Genomic DNA, 26641 nt, shown 5'->3' on the forward strand with positions numbered 1-26641 from the left:
GCGATGACCGTCAGTCCATCTATGTGTCCATATAAACCTTGTGCGCACGGCACAGACCGCATATTTCCAGATAATTTTATGAAATTTGTCACATTCTCCTCTCTTTACTATTGTAAATTATTGAAACGATCCATTATTTCACCTAGTCTCTATACTACCGCACCCCCGAATCGGGCTTTTGAGCTCATAATTATGTTAAATGATTTAGTATCTCTTTTTTTATACAAGTCTTAGTTATATGATCGGGCCTCATTTGAACCTAGTCCGCATACAAAGTCCTCTTTAGAAAATGACTTAAAAGACAATAATTAACTTACAAACACTAGTATGAATGAAATGAAATTCCGCATAAATAACTTTAATGTAAACGTACCAAATTTTGTAAGGAAAGGTCCATATTTACCCCACATAACACCTTCGGTGTAGGGTATCATATGGTCAGACTTGCTCGACTATACATTGTTACTTGCTTCTTTTTATTTTAATTCCCGATTGTTTAGTTTTGACCATAAAATTTTCCGGTATTCGACAAAACAAGTAGAAGTCTATATTCATCTTTGACGAATCTTATATACCCTTCACCATAGTGTGTTTAAAAAAAGATTAATTTTGTAAAATTTTAATTTTTTAATTTTTCCGATCAATTAATTAAGTAATAACAAAACAACAAAAATTAAATTCAAATAAAACACAAAAAAAGCAAAATACGCAAAGGATTAAAAACAAAACACATCCTAACATACGTTTTTTTTCAATAAGCTATGTTGTTGTTGCTTTTATATCAGAGCATGCAAAAAATAGCCGTTTTTTGAAGAAATTTTCAGAGGTTGTCTCGGATTTTTGCTCATATCTCCGTTATTTATGGACGAATTTTCCTGATTTTCAATAGGAAACTTTTCGAAATCATGTTTGACAGAATTATTGAAGATTTGAACCCCAAAGATATCTGGAGTCTTCAGAAAATTGATTTCAACAGACACACATACGAACAGATAGATAGACAGACAGATAGACTGATATGGCTTAATCGACTCCACTGTTTATAGGAAACCAGAGTATTTATGCTTTATAGGGTCGGAAAATTATGTTGTGGAAATTACAAACGGAATGACAAACCAATATATACCCTTATCACGAATGTTATACCTAGGGATGCCAATCCCGAAATCCCGATCCCGAAAATCCCGGGATTTTTCGGGATTGGTAAATCCCGAATCCCGGGATTTGGAAAATAAATCCCGGGATTTTTTCGGGATTAGGATTTGTTTCAAAAAACTGTTTTTATTTTCTTTTTTTGAGCCATAATTTTCATTAATTTGAAAATTACGATCTTATTTTATTTTTGACTCATGCAAAACAAAATTCCGCAGAGCTAATTTTATACATATTTGAACCTTTTATTTTTTAAAGTGGTATGAGTCCATACACATAGCACATATAAATTTATTTATTCACTTCGTTTTTATACCTTACACCACTTTAGTGGGGAGGGTATATTGGGTTTGTGCTGATGTTTGTTACACACAATAATATTGGTCCTATACCTTAAAGTATACCAATCGGCTCAGAAACATTTTCTGAGTCGATTTAGCTATGTCCGTCCGTCTGTCCGTCCGTCCGTGTAAACCTTGTAATCAAACTACAGCAATTTTGAAGATAATTCAATGAAATTTTGCATGATCTTCTATTGTACTAGAGGCGGATCCTATTGAAAATGGATAACATCGGTCCAATATTTGACCTAGCCCCCATACAACTGAACCCCCCAAATAGGGTTTTTAAGTTCATAATTATGTATGTTCAATATACTCGTAACTCGACAAAAAGCTGCAAAACCAAGTTCTATACTAGCCTTCATGACCCTGATGTATTTTTTGATGATGCGGCCTCATTTGGCCCTAGCCCCTATGCAAAGCCCCCTTCGAAATATGACTTAAATGTACACAATTTTATTCAACAAAAAATAGCTAAATTATATCTGAGGCAAGGTACAATTCAACTTAGATGCTTTATTATGAACAATAAATCACATTTTATTTTTATAACTGGTGTAGGGTATGGTAGGCTTCGCCCAACTATAACTTTTTACTTGTTAGCACATTGCAATGTTGGTCGTAGACCGACCCAAAAAGTATACACATTCTGTGTCTGTAAGCTGAAAACACGAGTTAGAAGACTCATTCTATTTGGGCTGCAAATTTGGAACAAAATTGACACAAAAAAACCTAATTGGACCTCCTCTGAAAATCACATTGATGCTGATATTAATATCAATACATTACAATATTTTGATGGTGGGTATTTAATTTCGGCACAGTCGAATACAAACTTTATTTTTCAATACTAGAGGATTTTACATTTCTAACTTTCTACAAATCTGAATGATACCGGTAAAGGTAAATTACCTTGTTCTGAATGCACCTAAAATTTTAAATTAATACTACGAATATAATAATATGTTCCAAAACTAATATGTATTTTGAGTAAAATTCCAAATATTTTTCAAAGAATAGGTTCTAAATTGATGTTCGAATAATTGAATTGGTATCTGTTATAATTATTAGTTCACATGGAACAGTATGAGGTTTTAAAAAGTGCTTATGTCTAATTTCGGAACTTGATATTTATTTTTATTTAGGAAGTAAGTATGTATTTAAAAAGTTTCAGAAATTATTCAATTCTGAAAGTTTTTATTTAAAAATTGGAATTAATTGGATTGTTTTAATTTAAATATATCTTCTGTCTGTTAAATTTCCACAAAATTAAACAATTTTCTTTACAAATATGATGATTTAAAGATTTTCATATATAAAATAATTAAATTCATGTAATCCCGAAATCCCGTAAAATCCCGAAATACCGAAAAATCCCGGGATCCCGAAAAATCCCGGGATCCCGAAATATCCCGGGATCCCGGGATTGCAATTTTCAAAATCCCGAATCCCGGGATTTGTAAAAGCCAGTCCCGTTTGGTATCCCTAGTTATACCCTTCAGTGCAAAAAATAGAAATCATAAAGAACAAATCATATGCAAGTACATATTATGACACAGATTTTAAGTGATTCAATTAGATATGTAATACAACAATACCATGGATTACGAAAAAAACACAATGATTACCACTATGAGTAGCTTAAAAAAGGCAATTATTTATATTAAAACCGTGTTCGGCATAACGAGTTCTTGACAATTTGGTTATTATGATCTTAATTTGATTTTATAAAAACCCTTTGAATTTCGTTTCGAGTATATTTAAAGTTCGAATAACATTCGTTTCCTGTTGGCTATGAACGCCGGCCTCTGATTTATACTCTACAGTATTTGTATGGAGATACTCAAATGTCATAGTTAATTGTTTGGGTTTCTGCTCAGTTCTTTTATTTAACACTATTTCGAATAGGTGTTATTAGCTACACCTATTCACAATGTGGATAATTAGCAGGGCAACCAAAAATATGCTCTAAAAAAAGTGTTTTATGTGTATAAAAAATGCTCTTAAAAACTAAAAATATGCTCTAAAAATATACAAAATATGCACTTAAAATTTCCCATTTTCCAAATGAAAACACCGTTTTTACCATTTTTGATACCATATATAAGCGGGAAGAATCATTCATTTATAAAATCCGTTATGTTATCTGAAAGTCTAATTTGTCGACTTAAAAAAAAGTTTAACCATGTTTCTTCGAGATATGTTAACCTAAAGCTTGGAACAACCATAAACTTACAAAAACTCAAGGTTGCCTTTATTCTATGACAAACTTATTTGTTTCAATTTTTTAAACTTTTATTTTACTCCCGTATTCAGTATCTCGGACGGAAATTTTATTTTCAATATTAATATGAAAAGCTCTCAAAAATATTTAATAACTGAGTAATTTTCATACAAATTTTAAAAATAAAATGTCCGTCTAATATACTGAATACGGGGGTTAAAGCCGACAGATTGAACTTTCGAATCACATAACGGATTTTATAAATGAAGGTGTCTTCCCTCTTTTATAAGGTTTTAAATATGGCCAAAAAACAGGATTTTTCAGTTTTTAGGACACGATGTGACAAAGAAATTGGATTCAGATTAAGCGATGCTAATAATTCAGAAAAGTAAACTTTGGTCTTTTGGTTTCTCTTCCAAATTTTGCCGACCTGTATAATTTTCTAGGAAAGGATTTAGATGCCTAATTCTTTTGCTTTACATTCCATTGATTTAATTTCTAAAATAAACTTTTATATATGAAAGACAAACAGGTAAAAAATATATAGTCGGGCATGACCGACCATATGATAACCTACACCAGTGAGTAGGTTAATATTTAAACAATTTGTTGACTTTCTGATGGGGACTTTGTATGGGGGCAAGGATGAAATAAGGCCCAAACATTACGACAATTGTAAGTAACATTTAGACTTAAACGCAACTAAGTTCTGTCGATTTTTGTAGAGATACAGAAACATTTAACATAATTTTGAGCTCGAGAGGCCAATTCGAGGGGTACGGTTGTAGACCGATTTCAACCATTTTAAACAATCTTCATTCTTGTGTCATCAAAAAGTAATTTAACTTTATGAATTTATTTTTAGGGAATGGGTTTAAAATTTTATTTACCCCATTATTACAACTTGGCAATAACTAAAGGTAGGATTTTATAATGCAGATAATTCATTTCTAGTCATTTGAATTGTACTTTAGTTAAAGGACATCGGTAAAGCACACGGAGACCTTTCCGCCAGCTTACCTTCCCGTATACATATATTAACGAGATACAAATTATAAAATTATACAAGTTATAAAATCCTATCTTTAGTTATTGCCAAGTTATAATAATGGGCCTAACTTGTTTAAGCTAACGTGATCTGTACTCTTCAAGGATTCTATTCATAAAGGTTTTTTCTTGAAAATTATGTTTGATGTACCATAATTTTGCTTTATTTCAAAGTAAAATATTTTTTCATATAACATATGAGAAAATTTTCCTGAAAAACGGTAAGTTTAGAATGGCTATAAAATAACAATGCAAGCTAACTTTTCAATTGGGTCTATTAATTGTCTACTTTCATTTCCCGTTGGCCTTGTTCGGGAAAGATTCGAAGACCCAAAATTTGTTGCATAGTGTAATTAATTTGATTCTCTAAATTTAAAAACTTTTTATTCAAACGTACATAGCTAAATCGACTCAATATTTCATAAGGACCCCAATATACATAGTAGGGATGCTAAACGGGACTGGCTTTTACAAATCCCGGGATTCGGGATTTTGAAAATTGCAATCCCGGGATTTTACGGGATTTCGGGATTACAGAAATTTTATTATTTTATACATGAAAATCTTAAATCTTCATGTTTGTGAAGAAAATTGTTTAATCTTGTGGAAATTAATCGACAGAAGATAAATTTAAATTAAATAAAAACTTTTAGAATATCATAATTTCAGAAATTTGGTAACTACATACATGCTTCCTAAATAAAAACAAATAGGAAAGTATAGTCGGACATGGCCGACTATATGATGAAAAACTAAATTTCTAGAAGAGGCTTTATATGGGAACTATGGTTAAATATGGGCCGATCCTCCCCACTGTAGTGGTGTAGGGTATAATAAATATAACGTTCAATCCTTCGAATATCAATTTAGATCATAAATGAACCTTTCTAAAAAAATATAATAAAAAAATTAAAAACATTTCCTATTCATTAATTTCCCAAAAAAATGTTTCAATTTGTTTTTATTTAAAAACACAATTACAAAAAAATTTAAAAAAGTTAGGTGTAAAGGACGAAATATGCAATAAAAAAATGCGATTATGAATAAAATATGCGGAAATATGCTGTAAAATTTAAACTATGCAAAAATATGCTGTAAAGAACAAATATGCAAAAATATGCTCTTACAAATCGATGCCAAAATTCGTTAAATTGTCTGAAATGGATAAATAGCCAACTCGCGTGTCCATACGACGCGCAGCAAAAAATATGATATTGCATATTTTTGGTTGCCCTGATAATTAGTTTTTTTTTATTTAAAAATTTTACCCTTAATTAAACCGTTTACCAGCTAGATGAATTAAAATTAAAATGAAAACAAATAACTGTATTTCAATATCGTCTATGTACATAGGCAATGGTCAAAGGTTGTTTAGCTTGTAATTAAAATGTTCTTCTATGACAAATTTACGGCAGATTAGCATTATTATCTCATATGGGAAAAATATTTTTGTTTGATTTTTTTTTGAAAATTTTGATATTTTTTTTTTCGAAAATTTGTTTGTTAAAATTCAAAAACTATTTTTATAAAATGATTTGCTTCAAACTTGATAACAAAGTTAGTATTTCTCTAAAAATAAAAATAGCAATAAAAACACGAACAAACAATTTATGATCATTGACCTTTTCAATTATACTATTTTATATATGAGATGTTGCTATGGGGAATGATTTCAGAAAAAAAAAAACAGTATAGAGATGAAATTTGACACAAAAATGTTTTATTAAAATTGAAATACATGTTTAACTTAAAAATTTATAACGATCGGTTCAAAATTAACCCTAGGTCAGTGATCTTTTGTTATATACTTTTCATAATAAAGCATTTATCTTGAATATTACCGAATTACGACATATTTATGCAATTTATGGACGAAACACAAATTTTCTGAAAAAGGCTTTATATGGGGACTGCGGCCAAATATGAGCCGATCGCGATATTATGTAGTGTTTATAAGTACATTTTGGACATTCAAGTCATTTTCTTAAGGGGACTTTTTATGGGAGCTAGGGTCAAATGAGGCCCGATCTTTATACGGTATCGAGGTCATCGAGGCTTGTATGAAACTTAGTTGTGTCGCTTTTTAAGGAAATACAAGTATATTTAACATAATTATGAGCTCAAAAGCCCTTTTCGGGGGTTCTGTTTTATGGGGACTAGGTGAAATAATGGATCGATGTTAACCATTTTCCTTGCGTACAAGCTTCATATGGACAGTCAACCAGCCTGATGGACGGACATGGCTTAATCGATTCAAAAAAAGATTCTTAGCCGATTGGTATACTTTTTAGGACCAATATTTTTGTACGTTGCAAACATCTGCATAAACCCAATATCAGGAAAAATCTATTTATTGTTAAATTTCTATCAAAATTTGTAGAGTTCATTTCATATGAGTTATGTCATATGATCGGCTATGACAACTATATTAAAATACCCATCATTGTTTTTGTTGATCAAATCATGATCATTCGTCAGTTTGTATTTGTCTGTATGGAGTACCATAAGGCCCCAAACGCTAGGAGCTAGATATCAGATAAAATTTCTATTGCCCAGGTTTGTTTGCTAATGAAAATGTGTAATATTGGTCCACAATTTCCCCTAGTTTTTATATAAGTGCCCTCCCGAAATAATCTGGATACAATTAGTTTTATACAACTAGAAGTTTAACCTTTAACTATGATGGACATCGGTCCATATTTGACACTTGCCTTCATATAAGGCCCCTATAGAAAATTAATAAAAAAATGTATAAATTTATAAAATCCATAAACACGTATTTCCACATATAAGGCCCCTTTTGATGATGGGTATACTATATACTGTAGATCCTTATTTAGAATCTATGATGATCTCTCCTTGTTGAAAGCACTATTTGGAACAAAAAAAAAAAAAAAAAAAAAAAAAACTTTTCCCAAATATTTTTTTTTGATATGGGTTTCTTGTTATTAATACCCTCCGATTTTTGGTAGCCCATAAATGTCCTCTGAAATATACTTTAAACAGTCATAATTATGTTTATTAGGCTGCAATCGTGATGAATTTAGGCGTAAGTTAATGTAATCAGATACCATATTGAAAAGTATAGGACACATTGGTCCATATTTGACCCTAACCTATTTTAATGCTCTTAGTAGACTATTAAAATGTGATGAAATTTAACACAATAAGGACTTTTAAGATAACGTTATTATAAGAAACTAAACGATAACTCAAATTCGGTAAACTTTGGTCCATAATTGATCCAAACCAATTGATCCCAAACAATTTGGAAAAATTTTAAAAGTAATAACAAACTTTTAAGACTCTGGTAAAGAATTGTATAGAAAGTGGTTTGACCAGGTTTTAGTTATAATTTTGATATAAGTAGTAATAAACTGCATAATCAACATTTATAATAATTTGTCTTTTATTCTTTATATTTTATCTCCCTTTTTCTCTGTTATGGCCCAATTCCAAACAAATAATTGTTCTTTTTTTTGTTAAACCTTCTTTTTTGATGACGTTATTTCATTAAAATAATTATAAATAAAATCCACATAAAATTATATATTTATTATTAAATACTTTTTTTTGTATATATGCAATACAATAATTACTTATTTAAAGATTAAAGGCCTGTATATTGGGTATATAATTAAGCAATTGGTGCTTATCATTTCCTTATTATAAAAAGTTGTTGCTAAGTGCTTTTTACAGACATAAATACATATGTATATTACAATAATTATGCACGCTATGATCGAGATTGTAAGCTTTTATAATTTTCGGTTAAGCTCGATGGTTTTTTATGAATATATTGAGAGAAAGGGACTTGAGTCAATTATTAACCGAAATCTAGTACGTTTTATACATATCCAGATTTATGCCGAATTATATTAGATATCAAAGTTTTACGAAAAGTTTGAATCTTAAAAGAATGTTCAATTACAGAACCAATTGCTTATACTATAAGTGTAGGATCATTATTTTTGCATATTACAAACCTTAGCCGAAACCCTGAATACTCAGCCAACAATAGTTGTTTAGTATATAATGAGGTTATTAAAACTAGGCCTGATAAGAAGAACTCACAAGTATACGACAGACATTAACATTACCCCCTAAATCTTCTTAATTCCCATCAGCTAATTGCATTCTGAAGGTTTAAACATAATTATCAACACCTAATAATCTGAAATATTACACTCTTTTTAAAAGTATAATGATCGTATCTCTAATTCTCGGCACGAGTGTATGAATTTATAAATGTAACAATATAGTCCATGTAATAGGTTGTGTGCTCTCTTCAATAAATTATCAGCATGGAAAATTTTTTAAACAAAAAAGAAGAAAAAAAAAAATCAAATACAAACATTTATATGTAAAAATGTTTGTTGGCTTTTTGTATATATATATATAAAAAAAAAACACACAAAAAAATCGTGATAATATTACACATTTATATAAAATTCATATAAAATTCTTGACTCTTTACAAACATTAGTATCGCAAGCTTTCCCCTCTCTCTCTCTTTCACTCTCTGTATATTGTTTTTTTTTTTTCGATCAGTGTATATCAGTGACCTTTTGTAATAACATGTTGACACATTTTTTTGTTGTTATTTAAAGAATTTTATTGTGTTATTATATATTTTAATTATAATGAAAGTTTATTTTTAGATTTTTATGACTGAAGTTCAATAATTTATTATAAACGTTGCTCGTTATTTGTGACTTAAATATTAAGTGATCGTAGTAATTTTATGATTAGATATGTCTGTATAAATTTAGAAATGTATTAGATAATTGTTTCTCATCATGAGTTTGATTATCAAAGACTTGCAAATACCCTATTCATGGGTTCTTCATGGGACCGTGAAATAAAAAATTAAAAAAAGATCAAATCACTAAATCAAATCGGTCCTAAGTTTCAGAGAAATTCTTCGAGAGAATATTTTGTGATTGTTGTCTAATAAATCGAATATTCATGTTATTGAACTGAAGGGCAAAATCTCCAAATCAGTGGTCCATTGGTCCTGCAACTTGAAAGTAACATTACAGAAGATCGACTATTCTTGTAGTCCAGGCGCGGATCCACGGGGGAAGGAAAATTATGATTAACATATGTTTATTGACCACGCCCACTTTTTAAACTTTCAAAAATGTACTATAATGTTAAAAATAATAAACTATTATCATGAGTTTTAAATATTTGTATACATTAAACGGTTTTACTAAATAATAAAAAAATATAATAGCGAAATGTGGGCGAAATGTTTGTTTGTGGGCATGGTTATCATACAAATTATATTAAATTATCGTATAAATTTTGTGGCCTCCGGTAGGTTAGTGGTTAGTGTTCTAGTCTGGTAGACCGGAGGTGGTGGGTTCGATTCCCACCTGAGGCACTGTTTAAGGAGCGCACAACAGGCCCGATAGAGCCCTAGGTGTATTTCTTCGTATTTGATGTATATATATCCTCCTTTCAAACTAACTAACTAACTATCGTATAAATATTAATAAATTTAAAAATAATTTTTATTTTTAATTGCCTTGCATTTTTTCACTTACATGTATACATTTTCTATATAAAATATAGGCGTGTCCTTATTATAATTACGCCTACTTATTTAAATCATTCCGATCTTATAAGGTTTTATTCAGTTTGTCAGTTTTTAAGTTATTACTTTTTATTGTAATCAAGAAGACCAAAATTAGCACTAACATAAGAAGTGGGCGTGGACATGATATAACCGCCCCTTTTTGGTGAAGTTCTTCTAACTCTTCTAATAATGAACTTACATACTAAATATAAAGTCCATACTTCTAAAATTAGACTTTTGTCGTAGCAGAATGTACTAAATGTGGCACGGTGCAGCGTAATGAAGTCTTGCAGAAAATAAAATTATCACCCAAAAATTGAGATCGGATCATCGTATGCTCCGTTCGTGCGTTATATGTATAATGAATAGCAATTTCGTTTAAACATCAAATTTTACTGCTAATATTAATCTATGGCGGATTCTATAGTAGAATAATAATTTATTCTGCTAAAACGGTATTCAAATTTAATCACTATTTACCTTTTTTTTATACACTCTGTCATTGTGATCACACAGTTATTATTAGAAAATTAAATAATTTACATTCATACACACATACATATAAACTTAACAATTTTTACAGAGAGAACTATTTGGGTTTAGTCAATTCAATTACAAATCTAATGAATTATTTGCGTCTGTTCATGTAAAATTTGTTACACGTTTTTCGCTCAAAATTCACACTCTTAATTGTGAAATTAAATCTTTTACTTTACAGGTAGTACTTAAATATGGGGGGAACTTTTTAATTACAAATAAATACAATAAAATATGCAATTAATTAAAAAATTGTAATTCAATTAAATTCACAAAATGGAGAAGGATAGGAATAGTGAATGAAATTGTTAATAGGAATGTATTACAATGTAATAGTTATGTTAATAAAAGTTTTGAAACCATTTTATGCTTAAGGCAAACCTTTTGGCCGATAACCATACAAAAGAAAAAAAAATATTTATATATTCGTAAAAGATCCATAATCGTCCCAAACCAAAAATTATCTTAAATATTCTTATTTGCTGAACGATAAGTGCTATTTTATCAGTTCCAATATTGCTGTGTATTATTTTTTAGGGAAAGAAACTTTCGAGCGATAAAACTGAACGCATATAACTCGTTCCAGAGCGACCTTTCGAAAATTATCTCAAATATTCTCAGCTGGTGTAGCATAAGTTCAAGACTTCTTTCTTAATACTACTACTAATTGATATAGCTTTTACTAAGTTGTCAATCTTTGACAGAGTATGATTATTTTCAGAGTGCATATCTAAAGTTTAAATAGTTTGATCATTTTAAATGTGTGAACATCAGTCATGGGGGGTAATGATTATACAAAGTAATTCATTACATGGTTACTTACAATTACTTGTAATGTGTAATTGAGCAATAACCAATTACAAATACTTGTAATTAAAGTTTTTCCAATTACAATTTCTTGTAATATGTAATTGACCAATAAACAATTACAATTATTTGTAATTGTAATTGAATTTTTGCCAATTACAAGTACTTGTAATTGTTATTAAAGTTTCTTATTAAAATTACTTGCAATTGTCATTAAGGTATTACTAATTACAAATTACATGTAATTATAAGGAACAAAATTCAATACAATTAATTGTAATTGGCAAAACCTCAATTACCATTACAAGTAAATGTAATTGTGAAAACTTCAATTACAATTACAAATAATTGTAATTGGTAAAGCTTCCATTACAATTACTTCAAATGTAATTGTAATTAAAAATGTAGTCATTACCCCCCAACCCTGGTCAACATCATACACGTCTCTCTTTAAATTCGATTTTGCAGTTCAAGTAGTTTGTCTCGTACCAACACTTGGCAAGTTTTTCCGTATTTTTTTTTTACTTGTTTACCTAATTAATAACAGCCTGTCTGCTTAAATATTTATCCGTCTGTCTGGCAATTATCACTAGCTAAATTTTGCATACTTGTTAAACTTCCGTTTATTAAAATTTTTCTAGTGATACATTTTATATAAATGTTTCGATTGAAGCAAATGAAAAAAAAATTAAGAAAATTAATTTCCCCTCAAGAAAAAAACCCTCCCAAACAAGGCAGCATCGAAAGTTAAGAAGAAATACACATAGAACTTTTAAAATTGTTTACTTTAATTGAATAAACAATTAAAAAATTTTAGTACAGCTGCTTAATGGTTAAGTACTCGTATAATTTTTGGATGTCTACTAAAAATACTTTAAGTTATCAGCACAATTTTCAATAATCAGTTAGTGTGAAAATAATCTAAAAATAATAAACTAAATTTAAAATAATAATCATACATAGAGAAATGGGTCACAAACAAGTAAGAGTATTATTTATTTACCCGTTTCGATTATAAATCGAAATTTTCGTTTCGATCATATCATATTATTATCGTACTATATTATAGCCCAACTTAAAAAATCGGTTTTCATGAAATTTGTACCAAAGTTAGTACTATTGGATGGTAGCCCATACATAGCACTATCGGTCTAAAACTTCCGAAGTTAGAGAGGTTCAAACTTGGACATTTTGGTCATACAGGGTTTTCTTCAAATGGGTGCAACCTTTCACCTACTGGTCCTACCAAAAATTGTCTAAAGGACTTTAGATAGCTATTTCTTCGAACTATACACTTTTTCCAAAATGGGCCCTTCTTTTTGACCAAAAGAAAGTTTTGACATTTTCCTTTAAGAGCTTTCTGGCCTAAATTTTAACCAAATCGACTTTTTAAGTTGGGTCACTTGACACGAAACTGTATATCGATACAAATATGTGATTCTCAGGATAATTCTTTAATGGGAATTTGAGTCAATTATGGACCGATCACCACAGAATTTGAAAGTGTGATAAATTTCTTAATACATTAATTTAACAAATCTTAAATTTTTGTGTTATCTATCCCAATGACTCATGAAAGACAAATATTGATTCTTATGAAGCAATTTTTTGACAAAGTTATGAACGTAAAGGATATTTTCTATAGGGGTCATATATGGACCGATGTCCACCATACTTCCAGATTGCTGCATAATTAATATTTTTATGATTTCTTTAGCAGGCCTAGTACAAAACGTGGACCGATATTGTCCATTTTCAAATACCAAACAAATCTAGGCAATATTACGGAAAATTTCAGATATCTATCTCCTAGCATTTGGGATCTATCCAGCTTTCAACAGACAGACAAACGGACAGAAAAACATGGCTAGATAACTTTAGAATTCTCATAACTAAAGCTTAGGAACGTAAATTACATTTGCTGAAGATGTTGTTATGTTATTACGATCAAATATGAACCGATGTTCGCAAACAAATTTTATTTAGATTGTATTTAAGCAGTATTCTGGGACCAAATGTGTAAAAGTGAACCGATGTTGCTTAATTTCACTACCAAACCAACATGAGCAGTATTGTTGAAAATTTCAGACATCAAGCTTCTAACGTTTGGGCTCTATCGAGCTTTCGACAGTTAGACACTCCGAATGGGAGACGGGCATCTCTACCTAGATCGTCTTAGAATCTAATAAGGAACCATAATATTAAACTTTGACTCACAAAAGTAGGTGTTGTGGTGTCTAAATTCAATAATTCGTTGTGTTACAAACTATATAAAAAAATTAATATACTGCCCCTAATTTTTAATAGTGCTTATAAAAAGTCATTAAAATATTTGATTTTTGTTTTAAAATGTAAATTTCCAAAACTGATTTTATCGTGTATTTTTTAAGGAAATTTATTTTATGACACTTTGTGTAAAAATAGTCTGTCTACGACTTATTATGGATTATATATAATGACTAAAATTTAAGCATCTTAATGACCCCATAACGAAATTTAATGCTGTCTGCGATCTTGACTAAAATCAGAACAAAAACTACTGTGATGATATTTTTGTGGTTTTAACAAAAAATATAAAATTTATTTTTATAATAAATTTAAAAGTTAACAAGTTACACGCCCCTATTTTCAAGATTTCTGTAATGATGTTCTAACCACAGTTATAGATACATTGTTGGTTATGTAGGTATTATAATGAAAACTGTGGTTTTGGGATGTGGTTTTAAATTAGAGTTTAACTGTACGGTTTATTTTATTATTTGAGGAAATTATTTTGTACCTCAACTAAATGAAGTTTTTAGTCCATTTAAAGGTTTATAAATTAAACTTCGTTTAACTATGGTTTATTTTCAGCAAAGAGAGAGAGATAGAGAGAGAGAGAGAGAAAAGGAGCTGCATATTAACTAATAAATTACATTGGATTAAGCCTTCTTTTAATTTTAAGAGTAGATGGTAACTAAGACTTCACCTACAGTTGAAGTAAAATTTCGTATCATTACCGAAACTTTTCATTGCTTTAACGTAAACAGGTTAACGTAAAACTTTCATTGGGGTTACGAAGCGCTTTTCTTTCAGTGTAAGCTTTATTTAAATTAATGAAAGTAGTTGAAAAAGTAATTAAATAATATTCTCCTGAAAACAATTATTTGAGAAAATTTAATTTATTATTGTAGGGTCCAACAAATTTCAACCTTGCTGTTATTCACTCTACATATATCAATCATACTTGAACGATTTTTTTTTGCTTAATTTTAAATTGATACTTGCCATTGTGTCTGGTATGAAAATATACACCGATAACTTTTTGACGCCTCTGCTTGTGATTGAAATCAATGGAAAAATTGTAAATGCTAGTGTAGACCTTTTTTCCTGAAAGTTATATTTTTTATCTTATCTTTTTTTAACAAAAAAAGTTAAAGTCAATTTATTTATGTTGTTCTCAAACATTAAAGTTTTTTAAAGAAACACTCTTTAAAGAATATTAAGAAAAATATGTTTAAATTACCAGACACTTGGTAACAAACTGAAATTTTATAGTATATTTATACCCACCATCAAAAAAGATTAATTCTGTCATTCAGTTTGTAACAAATTGAAATATTGAACGTAGACCGATAAAGAATACATTTATTATTCTCCAAAAAATGTTTTATAAGAGGAAAATTTAGCGCAAATTTTCTATAAAAAGAAAATTTTGCTTAAATTTTTATATAAAGAATATTTACCTAAAGTTTTTTATAACAAGGAACTTTAGCGAACATTTTTCAAAAAAGAAAATTATGGAATAATTTTCTATGGAAAGATAATTTTGCGAAAATTTAGTATATATTTTCTTATAGAAAGAAAATATAGCGTAATTTCCTATAGAAAGAAGATTTTCTATGAAAGAAAATTTAGCGTAAATCTCTTTATAGAAAATTTACGCTAAATTTTCATTTTATAGAAAATTTACGCAAAATTTTCTATATACATATGTATATCTATAGATAATTTACCTTAAAATTTCTTTCTCTAAATAGAAAATTAGATGAAACGTTTTGTTAAATAAAAATAAAATATAGAGAAAGTTGGGATAAGTCTTAAAAAAAAAAAAAAAAAAAAAATTAAATCTAAATCTAAATTAAATTTTCCTAAATTGTAGTGATCAACAATTTCGTTTTATTTACTGCTGCTATTTGCTTTCTGTTATTTAATTTATTTAATAAGACATTCATAAATTCATACAAAATTCATTTCTTATTCACTTGTTATAAAAAAAATATAAATAATTTGATCTTTTTATTTTACTTTTTTTCTGGCGTTTTTTTTATATCTATATCTTATGTCATAATTATTTATTTTTTTTGTTGAATTTTTTTCGGAATTTATATTCAAACATGTTGTTGTTTTTGTTGGTTTGACTCTTTTAATTTTAATATTTTATATGGAGGCAATGGAATTGATATCGTGACTAGTCTTTTTAAATGAATTTAATAAATGGAAAAAATTTAAATGCGGTAATTGTGGTCATTTATGGGTTGTGTTGGAGTTGAGTTAAGTTGCATGCAGATAAATGTGTATGTTTGATGATCAGCTACAATTATGCAAAATTTTAAAAGTTTATAGAAGCAGTTTTTTTTGAATTTATTGAAATATTTAAAATTTTTGAAACGATCTTTTTTTCATAATTTACGAAAAAATGGTTAACAGGTGCTAAAATGTATACTATTAGTTTTAATAGTGAAATTATTTAGCAGATTTAGTGTCAAACTTAGACTTTATTTTACTCAGTTACCCAATTATATATTGCCACGATTTGCAATACTAATGCAACCGCTTTTGCTACATCAACATTTGAATCGATGCACGATCACTATTGCCAAATGTTGCTATGAGTTATTTAAAAAAATAGTCTTACCATTTTCTATAAGTTCATATTTATTTTGGCATTACGTATGAATAGAAAAATGTCTAAATATCTACGATTCTATCAACTGATGCAAGAAATATCATCACCTATAAACATTGTTGTGGCAACAATTGTTTGTGGTTCTTTTTCTTTATATAGCCTTTTACTCGTCATTGTGGCGCTTTACTTAGAAACAGGGTAAACGAAAAATAAATGTACAAATATGAAATCCATTCAAATTTAACTGAAAAGTTTCGCAAACTAGAATATTTTTAGAGATTCAGATTTGCTTTATTTTTTTACAGCCTGTGCATACGTTTGAAAAATGTACATTTATTTTCCCAACACACTGTGTAAAATACTTACTATAAAATATTTTAAAATGTATATTTAATAAAACCTGCAATTTAAAATATAAAGATGATATTATTAAAAGCATCAATAAAGAAAAAAATAAAGCAAATTTTTAATAAAAAAAATTCATAGTTAAAGTAAAGTTATTTTAATCTTTAAATCTTATTTCATTCACTAACTAAAATCGATTTGTCAAAATAACAACACAAATTCACACCTAACATCTTAAATGATTGTCATTTTCATTTTGTAAAGATTCAAATGCATCATCTATGTATTTGTCTCAACACGTGCCATTCATTTTTCTTAATAAATTTATGTGAAATATTTGAACTTGAAAATAAATTAAAGAAATAAAGAAATAAAACACAACAAATTTGAATCATCAATTTTATAAATGTTTTTAAATTTTTTTTCTAAAAATAAATTTTTTAAATACGTATTTAAATCCAGTGAAAAATAGGTATATTTCTTAGCAAAACAAAACATCAACAATAAAAAGACGCATAATTTGTGTTTGTTTTTAGAATTTGTTTTAAACCTTCTTTGCAAAAGTATTTCAAAACTTGGCACATTTTGCTCGTAATTCTAGTAAAGGTTTTATTTTAAATATAATTTAACACCCCGATTCTTATATATTCATTGCATAAATAAGAAATATATTACTTCTTTAACTAAATTGTTAATTGAATAATTTTGTAAATTATGTAATTAAATGTTTTTAATAACATATTAATTTGTTATTAAAAGTTATTAAAATAAGAATTTTACATTAATCGTCATTTAAAAGGAATAATTTAAAACGACCTAGTACAAAATTTTTCATTTGCTAGAACTGAATTGGAACTAAACTAGAACTGAACTAAAACTAGAAATGAACTTGAACTGAACTAGAACTGAACTAGAACTGAACTAGAACTAGAACTGAACTAGAACTGAACTAGAACTGAACTAGAACTGAACTAGAACTGAACTAGAACTGAACTAGAACTGAACTAGAACTGAACTAGAACTGAACTAGAACTGAACTAGAACTGAACTAGAACTGAACTAGAACTGAACTAGAACTGAACTAGAACTGAACTAGAACTGAACTAGAACTGAACTAGAACTGAACTAGAACTGAACTAGAACTGAACTAGAACTGAACTAGAACTGAACTAGAACTGAACTAGAACTGAACTAGAACTGAACTAGAACTGAACTAGAACTGAACTAGAACTGAACTAGAACTGAACTAGAACTGAACTAGAACTGAACTAGAACTGAACTAGAACTGAACTAGAACTGAACTAGAACTGAACTAGAACTGAACTAGAACTGAACTAGAACTGAACTAGAACTGAACTAGAACTGAACTAGAACTGAACTAGAACTGAACTAGAACTGAACTAGAACTGAACTAGAACTGAACTAGAACTGAACTAGAACTGAACTAGAACTGAACTAGAACTGAACTAGAACTGAACTAGAACTGAACTAGAACTGAACTAGAACTGAACTAGAACTGAACTAGAACTGAACTAGAACTGAACTAGAACTGAACTAGAACTGAACTAGAACTGAACTAGAACTGAACTAGAACTGAACTAGAACTGAACTAGAACTGAACTAGAACTGAACTAGAACTGAACTAGAACTGAACTAGAACTGAACTAGAACTGAACTAGAACTGAACAAGAACTGAACTAGAACTAAACTAGAACTGAACAGCTGTAGCGACCTCTTATTTTTATCAGTTTCGTACACATAACCATTCAGAAATAAGAATTCTTAATTTAAGTATTCAGAATACTTAAATATACTTTTTAGGATCTGACTTAAAACGGCAGAAATTACGTGAGATATGACTGAGACAAAAAATATCTCCCAAAATATTAATCTTAACTACAAAATTTATAACCAAACTGGAGAAAGTTATAAACAAAATAATGACAAAAAATTAATTCAACTACAGGGGGTGTGAAGAGAATTTGGCACATTTAAAATTCGGGGAATATTTTTGTTTGTCCCAAAATGTCTGGTGATAACGAACTCACATAATTTGATAAAATCTAATAACAGTTCTAAAGCACGTTTCTAACGTGTTATCAAATTAAGGTAAATTATTAAGAGAAATAGTATAAATTTACAGCCCCCACACAAACTATTCGAAACTAAATAAAATAAAACAAAATTTTCCATTAAAATAAAACGGGAAATAAAATTACAATAAATTTAGCAATAGAAATCTATAATAATATTTTACTAACTATACAGAATGTTAAATACTTGAGTAAATTTAAAATTTATATTAATAAAAAAAAATTGTTCAATGTTAAAATTCTATTATATATAGAACATTAGTATTAATAATATTAGAATGCATATTATTTATTATTGTTAGCGTTAATCGTATAATTAATAAGCAAATTGAAAATATTCATTTAGAATTTACTAAATGTTGTAGTATTTCAAATATTATAGATTTAAATAATTTTTCAAACAATTACTCGTAAAATATGTACATACAGACACACATGCATATGTATTATAGGTCATTGAGCTGCCAATAAATTGTGTAAATAAATTCCGTAAATTAATATGCCATTTAATAATCATGAAAATACTATAATATAAGTATATTTTAAATTTTATAATGCAAACGATAGATAAGAAACAAAAATAAACCAAAAAAGACCTAGAATATTATCAAAAAAATATATGTATATATGTTTTAAATGGAATGCTTTTACTATAAAGTTCATCAGTCAGTAAGTAGGTACTGGTATTATAAAGAAATGTCTGTCTGGAGACTATGTTTTCTTAGATATGAGCTGTTTTTGATTTTTTAATTTTTGGGCAGTAGACAAAACGACGTCTTTTGAAGAAAATAATGTAATTTTTTTGTTAAAAAAGTTTTTGAAATAAAATTTTTTTTAAAAAATCTGATGAAATTTAACATCTATTTTAGCTCACCCGGATTTTTTGGAATTTTTTTATTATTATTTTAAAATTTTATTGTTTTATTTATTTTAACTAGAATTATTGTTTTTTTGGCATTCCAAGAAAATAATTAGATTTTTAGGAAAAATATATAAAATATTTTCTTAAGAAATTATTTTTCAATTTCCTTTTTTCCATAACTTTAATTGATTTATTTATTTTATTTTATATTAATTATTAAATTATAAGAATTTTGACCCTGACCTTGATATATTTCTCTAATTCTTTAGAACTAATTATCGCATACCATTTCAAAATAAAGATAAAATATTTTCGTAATATTTATTAGCTAATGAAATTAATGAATTATATTAAAGGAAAACGGAAATTGATAAATAATTTAAAAAGAAAATATTTTATATATATTTTCTAAAAGTCTAAGTATTTTCTCTGAATAAAAAAAAATCGTTTGAAAATTGTTTGATTTTGATATTCAGTTTGGAATGGTTTGGTTGGAATTGCTAGCAAATCAGATATCGGCAGAGAGCTTTATTGCTTCTAGACTTGTTATAGACCAACAAAGACGTCAGTGTTCCAACCGAACCGAAAATGTTCGATTAAAACACTTTTAGTTGCAGAACAGAAATCGGCAGAGAGCTCATGAGCACATGAACATAAGATCACTAGTTGTACACCTTCAAACACATTCGATCACTCGTGTGTCAGGTTAGAGGCGGTAAATTTTTAACGGGACTTTGCATTAACAAAATATACATAACTATTTGGTTAAAGCTGCACAAATGAATTTTAAATAATAAGTTAGATCGATCACCACCAAACAATAACTGTTTGGTGATCGTACTTCTGTAGTTCTTAAATTATCTAATAAATTTATAAATAACTTCTACTTATTGATTTAATGTTATAAATAATAACAAAGTGTTATAATTATTATTAGCAATAATAACAACCCATTAAACACTTAAATTATAATTATTTCCTTAACATTTTTTTCTCACTCTCTCTTTCTCTCTTTGCAGTGCGATTAGAAAATATCGTTTATTTGTAAATAGATCGGAGAACTAGAGTGGAAAAAAACCTAACTACAACTACAATTGATTGAACATAAAACTTTTTTTTTCTCAAAAAACGTTTTAATAAAAAGCGCAAAACTGCAACTATTAAACGATCCATACGCCATTATAATGGACGGCTTTGCCCATGATTGGCCAACGCCAACGTCACGTACAGATAATAATGCTCTGCAAATGGATTTAGTAGCAGAATTACATGATGGTGGTTTTGAGCCGCAGACAAGAGCCAGATCAAATACATGGCCATGTCCAAGACCAGAAAATTTCGTTGATCCACCCGATGAGTTGGAGAGCACAAAGGCTAGTAATCAACATTTGGCTGGAGGTGGGTTGAAAAGGGAAAAAAAATCTGATTAAAAGCTATAAATATGACTCCTTGTTGTTTGCTTTCTTTTAGATTCACAACAAACTGTTCCTAATGTGAGTGCCGCCAAAAAGAATTCATCGCGTCGTAATGCCTGGGGCAATTTATCTTATGCTGATCTTATAACACATGCCATTGGTTCTGCCACTGATAAACGTTTGACCCTGAGCCAGATCTATGAATGGATGGTACATAATGTACCGTATTTTAAGGACAAAGGTGATTCGAATAGTAGTGCGGGCTGGAAGGTGAGTTAAGGAAATTTCTATTTCTCTTTTTTTATAATAAAAGAAAAATCAAAATCGTTCCAAAAAAAAAAGTACCAAAACGTAAAAGTTCCAGAGTTTTTTAGGAATATTTTCTATACTTAAAATTAATTAAAATTTTATACACTGAAGACAAAACATCATTGGTTATGGTTAAAAGGGAATTTTTAAAATTGATTAGTACTTTCTTGGGTACTTTTTTAAAAGTACCAAGAAGAACTTCTAACATAATTTTTGCTAATAATATGAATAAACTGGATTCCATAAGGAGATAAAATAGAGATTAAACTTTTATTTTAAAGTCATCGCCCAAAATATATGATCTAGAGGGATAAAAATATGATCTAAGGGGATAAAGTGGTACTAAATGGTATTTATGCATCAGACATGTTTATTTTTAAAAATGAGACTTTATACAGAGGGAAAAAGAAATATACACGCCTGGTACCAAATTGACACCAAACTGTTTATAATTTTTCAATTACATCCGTTGTCAAAGTATATAAATACGTAAGACAACACTATGTCGCAACGTTGTCAACATTGCAACAATTCGTTGTCGAAATCTAAGAAAGCTCACTATTGACAACGGATTGTTTGTCAATAGTGGCTTACCACGTTTGTTATTATTAAGACAACGGATGTGTATAAAATTTAGATTTCAACAACGACAACGCTTTCAACATTACATAGTGTTGTCGTACGTATGTATTTGTACGTACGTATTTGTACGTACGTATTTGTACGTACGTATTTGACAACGAATGTTATTGAAAAATTATAAACAGTTTGGTGTCAATTTGGTACCAGGCGTGTATATTTCTTTTTCCCTCTGTGTACTGATAAATTGTTAAAGCCGGTTGTCTGTTCGATCATCAAAAATTTCAAGGTTCTGATATAAAAACAATGTTTTTATTTCACAAGAAAGTACCAAAAAAGTACTAAACACAAATTGCAAATTTCACCTCCGTTTAATACTAATTTAATTTATAATCTTTTTTTTACAAATTTGCATAAATTAACAAAACGGCGAAAAAAAAATCAATTAAGTCAACGTATTTGTTATTATTGTATTTTTTTGTTTGTTGTATCTTTCATTCGTTTCGTACTTACGTACATAGTACATACATACATCTAAATATATAAAAAGTCGATGACAGTGATGAGTAAGCAAATGATGGCCGTGAACTTGAATTTGAATTATGGTTGAATGTTGTTGTTATTGTTGTTGTGTTCATCTTGCAAGTTCAGTTCAGAATGCACATTTAAAAGTAATGAAAATTGAAAATAAGATTTATATTTTAAAATGAAAATGAAAAAATAAATAAACATAATAATAAAATGCTAAAAAAAAATTACAAACAATTTAAAAATACAAAAACAATATCAAAATGTAAACAAACATTTAGACTGATAAACGAACGAATGCAACGTCAAAAATATGAAAACAAACCTACAAAACGGACAAACAAATGAAATTAACACTTCTGCTTACAGAATAATAAATTTTGAATTTTAATTTTGGTTTGCCATCTTCGATTTAACAACTCCCATGGGAAAAATGATAAACTGTCCTTTTTTTTTGTTTAACAACAAAATTTTGTTGTCAATTTTGACAACCAGCTATTATTTATTGTGTAAACAAATGTTTAAGGCAAAAAGCCAGACCAAAAGTCAGACAAATTAAACAATGTGAAATAAATATTTAAAAAAAAAACAATGACAAACAGTAAAATTTTCGGTAAAAAAAACTTGAGTAAATTAAATTTTTTATTAAAAGAGCCTCCTTAAAATAATGGCGATAAATTTGGTCTGTGATAAATATGTATTGTTATTTGTTGTTGTCTGTTCAGTTTATTAAATAAAAAATATGCAGAGAAGGTCTCATTGATTCTTAGATTACATACCCAGCAAAAATATGGTAATGACTTGTAATTACTCAAGAACTTACTTTTCAATGACTACTACATACTGCCTGTATGACTGCTACAACAGTATGTTTTTTTACAAAAATTATAAAAATTAATTTTATTTGAAAAAACTAATATACAGAGGGAAAAAAATATACACGCCTGGTACCAAATAGACAGCAAATTTTGCAGTAACATCCATTGTCAAGTATATACAAGAACATCTAATGTTGACCACGCAACGTTGTCAACATTGCAATAATTCGTTGTCACAATCTAAATTTTATGCACATCCGTTGTCTAAAGTTAACAAACGTGGTAAGCTCACTATTGACAACGGATTTTGAGCTTATAACGTTGTTGACAACGGTGCGTGGTCAACATTACATGTTGTTGTTGTTGTATGTATGTATATATTTGACAACAGATGTTATTGAAAAATTTGGTGTTAATTTGATACCAGGCGTGTATATTTATTTTTACCTCTGTGTAGTAGATGCAGTGGACGTATTCTCTCGGACTAAACTCCCTATTTGCAGGCGATCGTAGTATATAGTTTCCTAATACCATACTTATAAACAATCATGGTAAGTACTTGCCTCCAATGTCTTCACCATGTTAAAATAATGGACTAGTTTAATTGGGACCAGTCCATGAACTAGCCTATTAACAAATCAATGGACTGTTCTATAGACAAGTCTAAGGACTAGATCGTTGCTTAGTCTATAACCTAGTCTGTCGACTATTCTATGAACTAGAGTGTGGACTATTCTATGGACTAGACCACTGACTGCCTATGTACTGGTCTATGGACTAGTCTGTGAACTATTTTATAAACTAGTACATTCACTGATCGATGAACTTGTCTAGTAAATAGTCTATGAACTGGTCTATTGACTTGGTTATATGCACTAGTGTGAGGACTAGTCATTAACTAGTTTATTGACTAGACTATTAAGTGGTATATGGACTAGTTACTGACAAATTGGTCTATTGACTAAACTATGAACTATACCCTTGTATATACCATTGACTAGTCTATGGACTAATCAATTTATTTGTCTATGGACTGCTATATAGACTAGTCTATGTATTTGGCTATGGTGTAGTCTATTGGACTAGTCTGTAGACAATTTCATAGACTAGACTATTAACTATTATGTGGACTAGTTTGTGGACCAGTCTGTGAACTAGTATAATGACTAATCTATTAACTAGTCTATTGACTAGTCAATTAACTGTCAATGTATTTGTCTATGGACTGCTATATAGACTAGTCTATGTATTTGGCTATGGTGTAGTCTATTAACTAGTGTAATGGACTAGTCCGTAGACAAGATCATTGACTATACTATTAACTATTATGTGGACTAGTTTGTGGACCAGTCTGTGAACTAGTCTACTGTCTAATCTATTAACTAGTCTTTTGACTAGTCAATTAACTGGCCTATGAACTTGTCTATGAACTGGTGTATGGACTAGATAAACTAGTCTATGAATCTATGGACTATACTATTAACAAGTTTTTTGAGTAGTCTATGGACTGGTCTACTTACTAGTCTAGACCACTGACTAGTCTATGGAGAAATTATAGATTACCAGATAGACAAAACTATGTAGACTATGGACTAATATATAGATTAGTATGTGACTAGTATATCGACTACCTATGGTTTAGTTTGTTGACTACTTTATGGATTAGGCTGTTAACTCCTTTATTGGTTAGTCTCAAATACGCTATTGACTACAAATTCCCAAGTCTATTGCCTATTGTCTAGTCTTGTTACTATTTAATAGATTGATTAGTTTCCTTTAAACTTCTGCCTTTGACAGGCAATCGTATGTGGGGCAAACGCAGTTAAGTATTTGGGGCCAGACCATAAATTTTACACAATAGTATTAAAATAAAATAGGTACAAAAACACAACAACAATAGAGCAACAAGTGCTAGGAATTTAAACAATGTTTACAGCTTTACTATAAACAGCTAGTAGCAAAAAAAGAGCACGCATAAATAAATGCGTAAACACACACGTACATACATATTTACACGTCATTAAATTAAACATGAGATTTTATTGTTACAAACAAAAATGCAGGCCCTACTAATACAGACTCATCATTACATACAATAAAAAAAATTACTTATACGCATGCAATAATAAAAAATTGCATGATGTTAAAAACTCTCACCACTTCTCTGGTTTTGCCTCTTCAAACCACAATTACAGTTAAATTTTATACCCAGTATTTTGTTGCTATATAAAAAAGGGGGCTTGGTTTATATGTATATATTTTTTGGGGTTATGTGTTTTTTATATGCATACACATGTAGTTGTATTTAAATAATTTTTTTTTTTTTTTGGTTTTTGATACTTTTTACTTTTGTTGTTGCCTGTTATGAACTCAATAAAGGAACTTTTTAACAAAGCAACCTGTTTTTCTTTTTTTGGTTTTTGCTCTTCTCTTCTTGCGCTTTTTTTTGAGGTTTATTATTGAAAAATTTTCCATTGACCGGCATAAAAAATGATGATGATAATGCTGATGACGACGACGCTGTTACTTGCAGTTGTTATATGTAACTTTGTAATTGTATTTGTTGTTTTGTAGTTGTTTTTGGCAATACCTCATTGTTACCACTATTTGACTTTCGTTTGTAATTGTGTGATTGTATATCAAAAGATATTATTGTTTTTTAACAGCAATTTTATTATTGATCTTAAACAAATACAAATATTTTCTTGTTTATTTGCTTTTGACGTTTGATTCAGTTAATTTTTTGTTTTTTGGTTTTCGAGTGCATGTCATTAATATTGTTTTATTTGTTTACTTGTTGCAGTTTTTTGTATTTTTATTTTTTGTTATTTATTAATTATAATGATTTTGCATCTTTTTTAATATTTGTGTGATTTAATTATTTGTAATTTAATAAGTTAATATTAGGATGACTCAATTTTAAGGGATTTAAAAGTGAATTTTAAATACAGAATTATTATTATTATTATTATCCTTGCCTTTTCTCCGTTTAAATGTCGTGGGACAAACAATGACACTTATTTATATAAAACAATTAAGAATTTATAGTCGTGCATATGATACCCTACACCAGTGATTATGTTACAAAATTAGATTATTTTTTAATAATAAA

At 28.8% G+C, this 26641-nt stretch overlaps 2 protein-coding genes across 4 annotated transcripts in view; one reads left to right on the plus strand and one right to left on the minus strand.

Annotated features, from left to right (window-relative positions):
• LOC119603299 (ras-related C3 botulinum toxin substrate 1) overlaps positions 1-26641 on the minus strand; it is a 144651-nt gene that overhangs the window by 99015 nt on the left and 18995 nt on the right. The gene's annotated exons all lie outside the window — the stretch shown is intronic.
• The window catches only part of LOC119603296 (forkhead box protein O), a 103120-nt gene that overhangs the window by 13854 nt on the left and 62625 nt on the right, over positions 1-26641 (plus strand). For all 3 annotated transcript variants that reach the window (XM_037955289.1, XM_037955288.1, XM_037955287.1), the window contains exons 3-4: positions 20900-21278; positions 21351-21565. In XM_037955289.1, the coding sequence (XP_037811217.1) occupies positions 21065-21278; positions 21351-21565 (429 nt within the window). In that variant the 5' untranslated portion in view covers positions 20900-21064. The remainder of the gene's footprint in view (positions 1-20899; positions 21279-21350; positions 21566-26641) is intronic.

This window comes from Lucilia sericata, unplaced genomic scaffold (assembly GCF_015586225.1).
Source record: "Lucilia sericata isolate MDLA Ls3-8-SP2 unplaced genomic scaffold, ASM1558622v1 Contig000289F_arrow, whole genome shotgun sequence".
Taxonomy (NCBI): domain Eukaryota; kingdom Metazoa; phylum Arthropoda; class Insecta; order Diptera; family Calliphoridae; genus Lucilia; species Lucilia sericata.